At 35.8% G+C, this 12,623-nt stretch overlaps 1 protein-coding gene across 5 annotated transcripts in view; it reads left to right on the top strand.

Moving 5' to 3' along the window:
* Stat92E (Signal transducer and transcription activator Stat92E) overlaps positions 1–12,623 on the top strand; it is a 477,065-nt gene that overhangs the window by 43,114 nt on the left and 421,328 nt on the right. For all 5 annotated transcript variants that reach the window (XM_090412268.1, XM_090412269.1, XM_090412266.1 and 2 more), the window contains one exon: positions 1,744–1,871. In XM_090412268.1, the coding sequence (XP_090268394.1) occupies positions 1,744–1,871 (128 nt within the window). The remainder of the gene's footprint in view (positions 1–1,743; positions 1,872–12,623) is intronic.

Below are 12,623 nucleotides of genomic sequence, written 5' to 3'. Positions count from 1 at the left end.
AAATTTTATCGATCTTTTTAGTTATCTTACACTAGCTACTTAGGTGGCACTTTTTTGGAATTGCCAGTTATTTTTTAATTTGAGCTTAACATGTACTGAAGATGCCTGTGACACAGAGGCAAAAATTATACTATTAAAAAAATCTTTTTACATGAGATTTTCCATCATTAATTTTGTATTTATATGTCTACTCATGGTATTCCCTTACTAAGAGTTATACATTTGACTGTTGCTTGAAAATACCACCACGACAGAGAACAAATGCCATATCCCAATTAAATGCAAAGTCAAACCCAAATGAGGCTCTTATGGATTGCAGAAGATACTATGAACTTTGTTATATAGACTCTACTTGAGAAGCCACCCAAAACTGTAATGTGTTGTCTACTTTGGGGGGGGGGGGAGCTCTGATTTCTTTCTGCTTTGTTTTTTGTTATGCAACTTAAAAGCAATGCAAATAGTTTTTTTTTTTCAGTTCATCAAATGTATTTTACTATTTAATAAATTAATATATATATATATATATATATATTTGTAATCTTATATATGTGGTTTTCATTCTATAGTATATTAGTGCCATGAATCGCAAGAAAGCTTAGGAGAAAGAAGAAACTTGTTAACATTTGATTTGTAAGACCTGTATCATGTCTCTCAATTATGTGACTGTTCTGGCTAGTTTGTTTTTGCTTTTTGGATTTTTGGAAAAAAATCCTAATCACCCTGAAGAGAGTAAAAAAAATTTAAAGGGTATCATTTCCTGAATTGATAAATTTAACAAAAAAAAAAAAATTAAAGAATTTTTTTTAATTTTTGGATCAGAGCACAGTTTACATCCAGTGCTTAGACTTGAGAAGCCTGGTTTTATGTAACGTAGTGGCCACTTGTTGCAAGTCCCTTTGGTATATTAAAATCCTCCATAGAATTCCTTCGTGCAAGAGACATCGTAAGGAATCTTATTGAGCTTTCTTTTTTTTTTTGGTTATTAATAGTGTGCATTGTTGCTGTAGTTATATTTTTATATTTTGTTCGCTATTAATTTTTTTTTTTTTTTAAAGCAGTTTATGCTAATCAGGTCTTCATCAATGAAATATTCCAAAAAATTCATTCACAGTCTTTTGATACCATCAGATAAAGTAATATCTGCACTATCTGCATCATTGTATGGAAGTAAATAAAGCAAGCAATTAGATAACGTTCTTGAAGGTTAGAATTTATATTTAATTTCTTTCAGTGATTCATATTTCATTCCTTTTTGATTTCTCTTCCTACATCAGATCTTATTGATTTTTGTTTCTATATCTGAACCAAGCACATTAATAATTTCTGATACTTATTTTGTTTTTAGAGTATGCACGTGATTCATGAAATGAAGTTATTTTATTTATTTTATTTTTTTTTTGTGAATTAATCATTTTATAATATTTTGACATGAAAACAGCTGAACATATATATATAGTACTCATATCCAAAACTAAATCCTAAATATATGTATTAACCATTCCAAAAGGATTAACTGTGCTTATTAGTGATATTAATTAACAGGAAAAAATCAGGTAATTATTTTATATAAAGGAATATTGTGTATCTCTTATGCTTTCACTATTTCAAAAATTTGATGAGACATCCTGTTTTAAAATTTGCTGAGATGATCCATATTTGTGTGCATGCCTGATTATGATATATATGTTATCACACTTTAACCAGTTTTTTAGAAATGTTACTAAAGCAACATGGTGTTTATAGATGGCTTTATGGGCAAAAGTGCAGCAGCTACATGGTGATGCATTACGACAGGTTCAGTTAGCATATGGAGAAAATTTCTCAATTGATGTTCGTTGTGCTTTAGCTCAATGGATTGAAGAAAAGCCTTGGTATGTGAAACTTTCTTTTTAGAAAATTCATGAGTAACTTGAAATATGAAATAAATGGATTATTAATGTTAGAATAAATGTTAGATGTTATTCTATAAATCGAGATATATAATGTAATATAATATAAAATGAAATATAAATTATAAAATTAAAATGTAATATAAAATGAAACAAGGTATATATTATGCATTTTAATATATAGTTGTATTGTTTTCCTTTTCTTTATCCTTCATTCTACAGATGAAGTACTTTTTAGCGATTTTCAGCATTTCATTATAGGAATCATTTTGAGGCTTCTTAAACTTTTGTGATATAATGATAAATTTGCTGTTTTAAGGATACTTGTGACATAAGACTGAATGATAAATGCACGTAAACACAAGAAAGATGTTTAATTAACCAAATATTTCAGTCTGGAAATAGCAGACCATCTTCAGTGGTATTACAAGAACAGTTTTAAAAAATACAAGCTAGAATACTAACAATAGATCGTTAAAAATAGAACACGGCGCGTGATGTTATATCACTAAGTATTAAGTAACGGAACATTTTGAAGTAGAGACATGAGTGAAAAAAAAAAAAAATTAACGAGTATTAGACTTTCCCAGATTTTTGATATAGATATACAGTCATTACTATTCAGGTTGGGACGATGGAGCAAGGCCTCCACGCTTTCCTTGAACAAACGTTCGAACCTATAACGGGATCTATGTAAGAGGCAAGATATAATAAGGTTTTGTGATATAACAAGGTTTAATTTTAAGTAATGATGTGCTCATTGGTTTTTGTTTCTTACAGTAATAGTCCACCCTGATTTGATTTAAAAAAAAAAAAAAGACCATGTTCTCTTCTTTCTGAATTTTGAACTTCGAAAGATCTTAATAATCCAGAAACCCAGATAATCAATAAAAGAAATATAAGACTTTTGATTTGGGGTTTATAAAATTTATACAAACATTTAGATACTTGTGCATATAGATGCATTACTTTATGTATAGATATATAACTAGATGATGTATAGGTATGGATGGCATATATTCTACCCACTTAACCTTTTGGTCTAAGAGTTATAATTAGGACTAAGTAATCTAGGATCTTAAGTCTAATATAACAACACTCATTCTAAATTATGGATTAAGTCACCAGTTTTGCTGTATTAAAACTATCTCGATGAATTTGTTCTCTGATGATATTATAAATAGAATAAGGCTTTCATGTAGTTTTTTTTTTTTTTTTGCTAGAGGCCAGCCAGTAAGTTGATCAAATCATTGTCACTTTGGCATACTGTTTGAAATGTAATATAGCTTGTCTTTGTATATATGTACCATATTTGCCAGCGTATAAGACGCGCACCCTTTTTTATACACATTTTTTAGGAAAAAAAGATTTTTTAGATTCTCTTCCTGATTCCGCCAAGTTCTTATCATTTTCTCATTTGAGGGTGGCCCGAAATGCCTCTCTGCAGCCCTGTTTCCATGTTCTTTAGCATAGCAATCACACGTAGCTTGTATGTAATATCGTAGCAATGCCGACATTTTTCAGCCATAATTTGCCAAGAAATTTAGAGAAAATTTAATGGCAGAAATTTATCACCATTCACAAAAACCCCGACAACAATTGGAAAGTTGAAACGTACAGGAACACAGCTGTGATGGTTGATGACAGCGCATGCGCATCCACTGAACTCTGCCTAACTGGAATGCTCTCACACACTGCAAGGAAGCAAGAAAGAAATCGCGTAACTCGGAACAGAGAAAATTTCCAGAAATGAAAGTTATAAAAAGCTGAGTATCGGCGTATAAGACGCACCCTGTTTTTCAGACCTATTTTTAAAGAAAAAAAGTGCATCTTATACGCCAGAAAATACGGTATATGTATTTATACTAGGGGGCTCTGCCTACAGTGCCCAACCCCCTGTGTTCAGGACTGGTAGGCTATTTCTCCTTGCATTCTGATGACTCAGATTTTGAAGACTCCACACTCAGGGTAGCCCCTGAGTGTTGAATCTTCAAAAGGGGGTGCCTACAGCCCCCCTTTTGAAACAAAAACATGATTGTGAATCAATGTTCATAGTGCTTTCTATCCATTTCCTTATGATAATCGCCTTGTGATTATTTCTGCACTTGTAAAATTTCAAGGGACCCCCGGTACAAATCCATCTTTGCTGCCAACGTGTGTTATGATTATACGAGACCCTTTTCCACTCGGTACTTTCAGGCCTTTCATTAAGTCCAACAAAAATGCTTGATGAGCACTTTTTACTGTCATGTCTTGGAGAAGTTTAGTGCAGGTGTGACTGCATTCACCCAGGTTTCATCTGTATAATAAATGTTTTCCCCTTGCGATGATATTTCCTGATAGAATGCAAATACTGGCAACGCTATACAATTATATCTTCCCTTTCAAGTAATGCCAACGATTGCTTTCTTGTGGCATAAACAAAACCAAGGTCCTTTAACAACTGGTTCGTTGTTAATGAAATGTGAGGGAGATCTTCATCATTGTTTGCAGTAGTCATTACCTTATATATCGTAGGAATTTCGTTCTTTCAGAAGAAATCATGCACTTTCTCACCAGTTGTTGACAGCATGGTCATATTTCAGCAAGTGTGTGTGTAGTCCTATGGTGCTAGGCCTCTTCTTCCCAGGTGTACGCAGTTGTCTCATCGTGGTCATTTCCTTCTTCATGCAGTATACTGCCATCTTGTTTACACCTGTCAGTTCTGCTGTTTGCTTCACAATATTGCCCACTGTTTCATCAGGATTTCTTGTTCTTAAACCAGCGTAAACATTTAGTGTGATACGCTTTTCAGAACTTCTCAGAGGTTTGCCTTTAGAATGTGTTACTAATTTAGGACTACCATGAATGGGAATACAAGAGCCACCACCAGTCATCTCTGCCATGTTTAGGGTAAAGTTTGCGGAGACCATGTGATAGATAATTGCATTTTCCAAAAATAAGTTTCCTGTAACAGTTTAATGGTATGAAACATATAATTCTAGCATCAGCAAGTAAGGAAGTAAAATAATTATATACAAAGTACCACATGATGTTATAACATAAAAAATGTAAGGAACTATTTTATGCAGCATAAGCCTTTACTACGAATGGTAATAGCCGGAAATGTAGCTTATTTTGCTACTTCCGAAATAACTTGAAAAAAGAGCATAGAAATATGTATGATGGTACAACATGATTTTCATGCTGCTTGGAAATCCCAGTTACACAGGATTCCTGCTGTTTTTGTCAGGTAACCAGGGTGAGCAGTGAAAAGTCAGGTACTGGAACAGACCAAGCAGCTTAACATATAGAACAAGAATAGCAAACCCAACACCAGAAGAACTGAAGATTGGAACCATCAGTACAAGGAGTATGAATGGAAAGGAATTCAAGCTTGCAGAGGAAATGGAAAAGTACCACATGGACTTAATTGGCATTACTCAGACAAAAAATACAAAAGCAGTGAGATCTTACTAAATAATAAGTACAGAATGTTATATTCAAGCAATAATAATCAAAGAAAGGAAGGAGTAGCAACAGCATTCAAACTTGATAAACTTTTTGACTGGAAGGCAGTTTCAAGTAGAGTTATGTGGGCAAACTTCAAAATGGGAAAGTGGACAATGAAATTTATTTGTGCTTATGTTTCCCACAGAAGGTTCTCCAAAGGAAGAAGTGGAGAAAAAGTGGTACTTGTTGGAGATCTAAACAGTAGAGCAGGAAGTGAATCCTACCAAGAATACAGAAATGTTCTGGGAAAATTTGGAGAAAAGGGCGAGGCTAATAATAATGGTATGTATCTGCTGGATTTCTGCTGAGGATATGGATTAGTCATTACTAACACCATGTTCCAACATAAAGATGTACACAAGTTCATATGGAGAGAAGACACAGAAATAAGAAAGCCTCATTGACTATGTTATTATTGATAGTGATATCTTCATGCTTTGTTCAGGATTCAAGACTGTGCAGAGGATTTGAAATTGGATGTAACCATCACTTAGTTTTAAGTAGGACAAAAATGAATATCGTGTTGAAAAGAACAGTATGTGAAAAAGTTTTGAAAGAATTAAAGTTGAGTATCTTTTACAGGTAAACTAGGCTCAACTAAACAAACATTGAAGAAAGAAGGAAATAGTTTGAAAACAAGTACCAAACTTTAGAGTCTCAGTGGCAAACTGAAGAAACATTGACTGATTCAACTAGGGAGGTATGCAGTGAAGTTATCTGCAAGGATAGAAAATTAAGCACACCATGGCAAACACAAGAAGCAAATAAGTTGGCAGATGCCCTAAAAGATTACAGAGAAAATTGTAAGAGAGCTATGCTATGTGTAAGAGTTAACTAAACAAAATTCTTGGGAAAATTTTGGTAAGAATATACAAGGAGTTTCTGAAAAGTAAGGTAATACATATTTTTTTCTCGAGGATGTTTAATAATAGGAAGTTGAAATTATACACCAAGAAATAAGTGAACATGCACTACTTCTCCACAAACGCTCTAGATTTATTTGATGCATTTTTTAATTTGATTTTATTTAGATGATTTATTTGATCAAGGCATCCAGAGAAAAGCTTTTCAAAACACTATAGTTTTATGGGATAAATGAAACATAATGCAGAACAATACATAATCTATATTTAAGTTGTAAGTCAGTAGTCAGAATTGAAAAATATTGAAAGGTGGTTTCATGTAAAATCAGCTGTAAGACAAGGATGCACACTATCTCCACTCTTATTCATCATCTGTATGGATCGTATTATGAAAGAAAGTGGCATTACACTGGATATTGGAACTGGAGGTATCAAACTTAGTTCTTTGCTTTATGCAAATGATGTACTCCTAAACACATACATGCAAGTCTCCAGAATTCTCTAACTAAATTGAATAACAGGTGTTACAAATTTGACATAAAAATCAGCAGTAAAAAGACTAAAACTATGAAAATCGGTTAATTGAAGGGTTGTTATTTTGAAGATTGGATAAATGGTAGATTAGTATAGTTACTTCCTGTCGACAGTTTTCCTCCAAATTAAGTTATATGTTAGGATAGATAACATCAGCTTTTAGTTTGGTTTTCTAAAGCAATTCTGGCATCCTCAGTCCACGTAGAACTTTCGTGTACATCTGTATTTTCCCCCCTGGAATTCTGACTGTATACCTGTTTTGATAACTTTCGTTTCTTATTGTGTTTGAAAGACCATATTACCTTAGATTAGCTCTGCTCATAAATTGCTAAATACTGTCATATTCTTTACTAATTTATTCATTTTTAATATGCTTCTGCCATTGGTACCATACGTTCACACCCTAAGTTTTTTCAGAACTCACATATATGGTCTCTAAACTTTGTTCAGTTGTTTTATCTAAACCAGCTGAGATCTATAAGTTAAAATTTATTTAGCATTGTCTTGTATACATCTAGTTTCAACCAAATGAAACATAAGTAAACATTTAAATAAAAATTAATACAATGGAACTCGTGTTAGGAATTTAATTGCATAAAATGTTTTCACAAGTATCAATGCCATCTTCATTATGAATTAAAAAATTAAACAAGGTATTGTAACAGAATATATCATTCACACATGAAACATTAGAGCAGCATAGTCCAAACTGGTCTCAACATTTTTATGTCTTTTAAAAAAAAAAAACAGAATAATAAAAAATATAAAAATTAACTAAGATGAGATTTGTTAAGTAGAAGAATTTATAATTTTCATTCCTTAATGTTGGACTACACACTAGTTTGCCTACACTTGAATGAGTAAGATACCAGTAATAATTAAAATGTACTGACTATATGTTATATATGTTAAATGAAATTGAGATATTTCTGAATTATGTATCCTTTCTGGAGATACCTGAGAGTTAGTAAGTGGATCACTTACTCTAACTAAAGAAAGGATAGTGGTTGAAAGGCCTACTCAGTGTACTGTGTTAATTATACAAGGATTAGGCTGAAAAGCAATGCTCATTGCTGTTGGCAAAAGCATTACTTGTCAGCTTTTTTTTTTTTTTTTTACTGTAAAATTTTATTTTATTTTCTATCAAGTAGTTGCTTAATATAGTGGCCAGTACAAATGAAGCATGCACTGTCACAACAGTCTCCTCCATGTAGGGCACCTGTTTGTGGTGGAGGGGGGCCTCCCGGTGATGGTACTGGCCCTTTTCATTCTTCCTCTTTTTCTTTGCTTTACTTCCCGTCTTCTTGGCTTTGCTTCTCCTGAGTCTTTTTCACTATCCTTTTTTCCAGACCACCGTCACTGGAATCCAACACCCTTCTGCCGTGTTTGCCGTGCAGTGCAACCCGTGGACGTCCGGAAAGGGGGATCATGGTAGTCTTGCACTACTTTGGCCCCTGCTTCGACAAGACGGGCAGTCCTGGATGGCCTAGCCAGAATCAATTGGCTAGTGGGCTTGCCTGCAAGGGTCAACTGTGTTGCAGTAGGTCTCTCACCCCATGGTCTAGGGGTCAGAATCTTAGACCTGCTGTATTGCCGGTATAGCATCCAGGGTAGACCTGGCGTTCCACTCCTGAGTGCAGTCTTTGCTTGCCGGTTAGTGGGCATCCATGTGTGGCTCCATGTGGGTGGGGAGCTCTGGCGCCAAACTAAAAACTCCTTGAGCATGAATCCTTCATCCTCAAATGTTTCAGGGACCCCAACAAAGCCCCAACCAAGTACTGATACCGTAGATACAGCATATGGAAACAGAAACAAGAAACAAAAGATATCGAATACTAACATAAATGTACCAACCTTTTTAATCATTCATGCAACAGGTGAAAAACCAATTGGGAAAATGTCACCCTTTATTCAAAAAAAGGTTTAGAAGGACTGGCAGGACCTCCCAAAACTGTTAAGAAATTACGTTCTGGTGACATCCTTGTGGAAACACTGTGTCAGCAACATTCCGAGAAACTACTGAGAGCAACGACAATGGGTGGAATACAAATCGCAGTAACACCTCATAGAACACTCAATTCCAGTAGAGGAGTGATATTAGAATGGGATCTCCTTGATGTACCTGATGAGATATTTTCTGAGCTTAAAGATCAAGGAGTGACTGGTGTGAGGCACATCCTAATACGTAGGGATGGTCACCTGGTTTCAACCAAGAACATCATCATCCTTACTTTTAATACTAGGCCTCTGACATCTGTAAAAGCAGGGTATCTCAGCTGTCCTGTTAGAATGTACCACCGCTGAGATGCTTTAAATGTCAGAGATATGGACATGCCCAAACTGCTTGTTGTGGTTCTACTACCTGTACCCGATGTGATAGTAAAGAACATGATAACAAATCTTGCTGTACAAAAAAAGCTAAATGTGTCAACTGTCAGGGAGATCATCCAGTTTATTCTCGTGCATGTCGTGTCCGCACGGTTAGCCTAGTGGCTTTGCGTTTCACAACCATATGCCTGGGGAAGGAGTGTCCCAGGTTCGATTCCCGTCAAAGACGTGAGGAACTTGAGGATCTTCCTCAGGCATAGCCAAGTTAGCCAGACATGGGCAGTAGGATTTTTTCCACCAGTTTATCTGGCGTTTTTCATCCCCCAAGTAGGCAAACCGTCCCCGTGAACATACTCTTCTACAGCCAAAAATATATCAACCCCAGCGGCAGACTAGGCGACAGGTCGGTTGGGAGTGGTACTAACAAGAAGTCGCATTTAAGTAACACACGGACCCTGCATAGGAAGCGGGAATAACGCATAGTGAAAGAAGACTCGTGCATGTCAGAAATGGAAAGATGAAAAAGAGATACAAAAAATTAAAACAGAACAAAACATGACATATCAGGATGCAAAAAGAAAGCTAGCCACCATTACACCTGTTCTGAGATCCTCTTATGCTGAAAAAGTAACAATTAAAAAAGTGCGAACAGCAACTCGAACATGTATGTCTGTTCCACCATCTGATAATATCACCATACCTGAATTTTAGGATCGCAAGTGCTTCTCTGTTGAGCGCATTAATCACAGGGCCTTACTCCAGACAACTTCAAAAATGGTCCCAGTTGATGAAAATTCACCTGTCAAAAAAATTATGGCAGAGATATCACTCAAAGATAAACCACTAGACACTCGCACAGAAAAAATGGGTAGGTCAGGTCTGCACAGACCAAACCTAAACCAACTAACTGACCCTAATACATTTGATGTTTTGAACACTCAGAGGAAGAGATGGCAACTGGCTCTCCATACTTTCCTAAAACAATGGATAAATATAAATCTGACAAAGGTAAGTCCTCAACCACATGAAAACCAGACAAGAGAATAGGAAAATTTTTACAATGGAACTGTCATGGGATTTGCCAGAATATCGATGATATCAAGATGTTGTTGCAGAAACACAAATCTTTCTGTTTCTGTCTACAGGAGCGCATTAATCACAGGGCCTTACTCCAGAGACAACTTCAAAAATGGTCCCAGTTGATGAAAATTCACCTGTCAAAAAAATTATGGCAGAGATATCACCCAAAGATAAACCACCAGGATAAACCACAAACAAACAGGAAATGTACTTAAGACCCAATGAGGACCGTACCTTATGTACAACAGTGAAATTCCTAAAGGTACGGTCCTCATTGGGTCTTAAGTACGTTTCCTGTTTGTTTGTGGTTTATCCTGGTGGTTTATCTTTGAGTGATATCTCTGCCATAATTTTTTTGACAGGTGAATTTTCATCAACTGGGACTATTTTTGAAGTTGTCTCTGGAGTAAGGAGATGGTCCTGTTCATGGAGGTGTAGCTATCGTAGTGGGCAGTTATATTCCTTTCCATCAGGTCCAACTTAATGCTTCTTTGGAAGCAGTAGCGATTCGCTTCTCTGTGGGATTTCTTGTTACGGTATGTTCAATTTATTTACCATTGAGTGCTGAGTTAAATGAAATTGATCTTGACAATCTTATCTCGCAACTGCCTGAACCCATACTTTTGATGGGTGACTTTAATGGTCACAATACTCTGTGGGGTACTGCCAACACCAACAGGCAATGTCAAATAATTGAAAGAGTCCTTGATAATAATAACCTCTCCCTTTTAAATAATAAAGTTAATACTTTCTTTCATATGCCTACCATTCATATTCTGCAGTTGATCTTACAATCAGTTCCCCTTCCATTCTTCCACTATTCACATGGGACTTTGAAGAGAATATATACGGAAACGATCACTTCCCTGTTCTGTACACAATGTCCTCACAAGAACCATGTTTGCCCACATGAATACCTATATGGAAAATGGACCAGGCTGATTGGAATAGTTTTTCTCATCTTGCAAAATTTAATGCTGATACTATCAGTCAAACACCTATCAATGAGGTGGTCCAGGCAGCAGCCTCCATCCCGAAAACATCATACCAGTTTTCATTCTATTCAAAGCCTTGGTTGAACTCAGAATGCCAGACAGCCAAAAAAGATCAACACAGAGCATGGGGCATATTTCGTGGATACCACACCACATCAAACTTAATAGCTTTCAAGTGTGCTCGAGCCAGAGCATGTTATGTGAGATGTCAGAGTCAAAAACAATCATGGATCCAATTTACTACATCGATTAATCCAGTCCAAAAATTGTATGGGATAAAATCCGGAAAATTAAAGGCAGATATAATACACATTGTGTGTCTACCTCAGACCATAATGGAAGTGTTATTGCTGATCCCAAAGCTATTGCAGACGCTTTGGGAGAAACTTTTATTAGAATCTCAGCAACAGCTTCATATTCTCCTGAATTTTTCATACTGAAAGAGCAGCAAGAGAAACAAAGGCTTAATTTTTCTACCAACATTCTTCAGCCATTTGTTAAGGAGGAATTAAAAAGTGCTCTCCTACAATCTCATGCCAGTGCAGTAGGGCCTGTGACATCCATTATGAAATGATAAAATATTACCATCATCTTCTATGGATCTTCTTCTCTTATTATACCATAGAATACTTGCAGAGGAAGAGTTTCCAAATTCTTGGCATAAGTCAATTGTCATTGCTATCCCAAAACCAGGAAAAGATCCAACATAAGCAAATAATTATCGACCTGTTGCTCTGACCAGCTGTCTTTGTTAGATACTAGAGAAAATGGTTAATGCCAGACTTCTCTGGTATTTAGAAAGCAACAGTCTTCTCTCCAGTACATAGTGTGGTTTCCGTAGACGTCGTTCAACTTTAGACCATTTAGTTTGTTTAGACACTTGTATAAGAGATGCATTTCTGAAGCGAGAACATCTCCTTTCAGTTTTCTTTGACATGGAAAAAGCTTATGACACAGCCTGGAGATATGACATATTAAGAGACCTCTATAACCTTGGTCTCAAAGGACACCTCCCTGTATTTATTAAAAACTTTCTGTCCAGGCGAACTTTCCTAGTCAGAGTGAGAAGTATGCTATCTCGACATTATCATCAAGAACAGGATGTTTCCCAAGGCTGTCTTAAGTGTGACCCTTTTTAGTATTTAAATTAACTCAATCATTGAACAGCTTACTCCCACTGTGGACAATGCTCTATATGTTGATGACTTCACAATTTGCTGTCACTCATGTAACATGAAGGTAATTGAAAGACAACTTCGGCAAGCAACTGATTATGTCTCTCTGTGGGGCTCTTAATAATGGGTTTAGGTTTTCAACAGAAAAAAAAGTGTCTGTGTACACTTCTGTTGAAAACGCACTCATCACCCAGATCCTGAACTAAGAATGGGACATACTGTTATTCCAGTAGCTACAGAAACCAAGTTCTTGGGACTCATCTTTGA

This window comes from Typopeltis vanoorti, chromosome 22, assembly GCF_054136105.1.
Source record: "Typopeltis vanoorti isolate ZY-2024b chromosome 22, IOZ_Tvanoo_1.0, whole genome shotgun sequence".
Taxonomy (NCBI): Eukaryota; Metazoa; Arthropoda; class Arachnida; order Uropygi; family Thelyphonidae; genus Typopeltis; species Typopeltis vanoorti.
The sequence above is the reverse complement of the archived record's forward strand: the minus strand, read 5'-3'. Positions and strand labels throughout refer to the sequence as shown.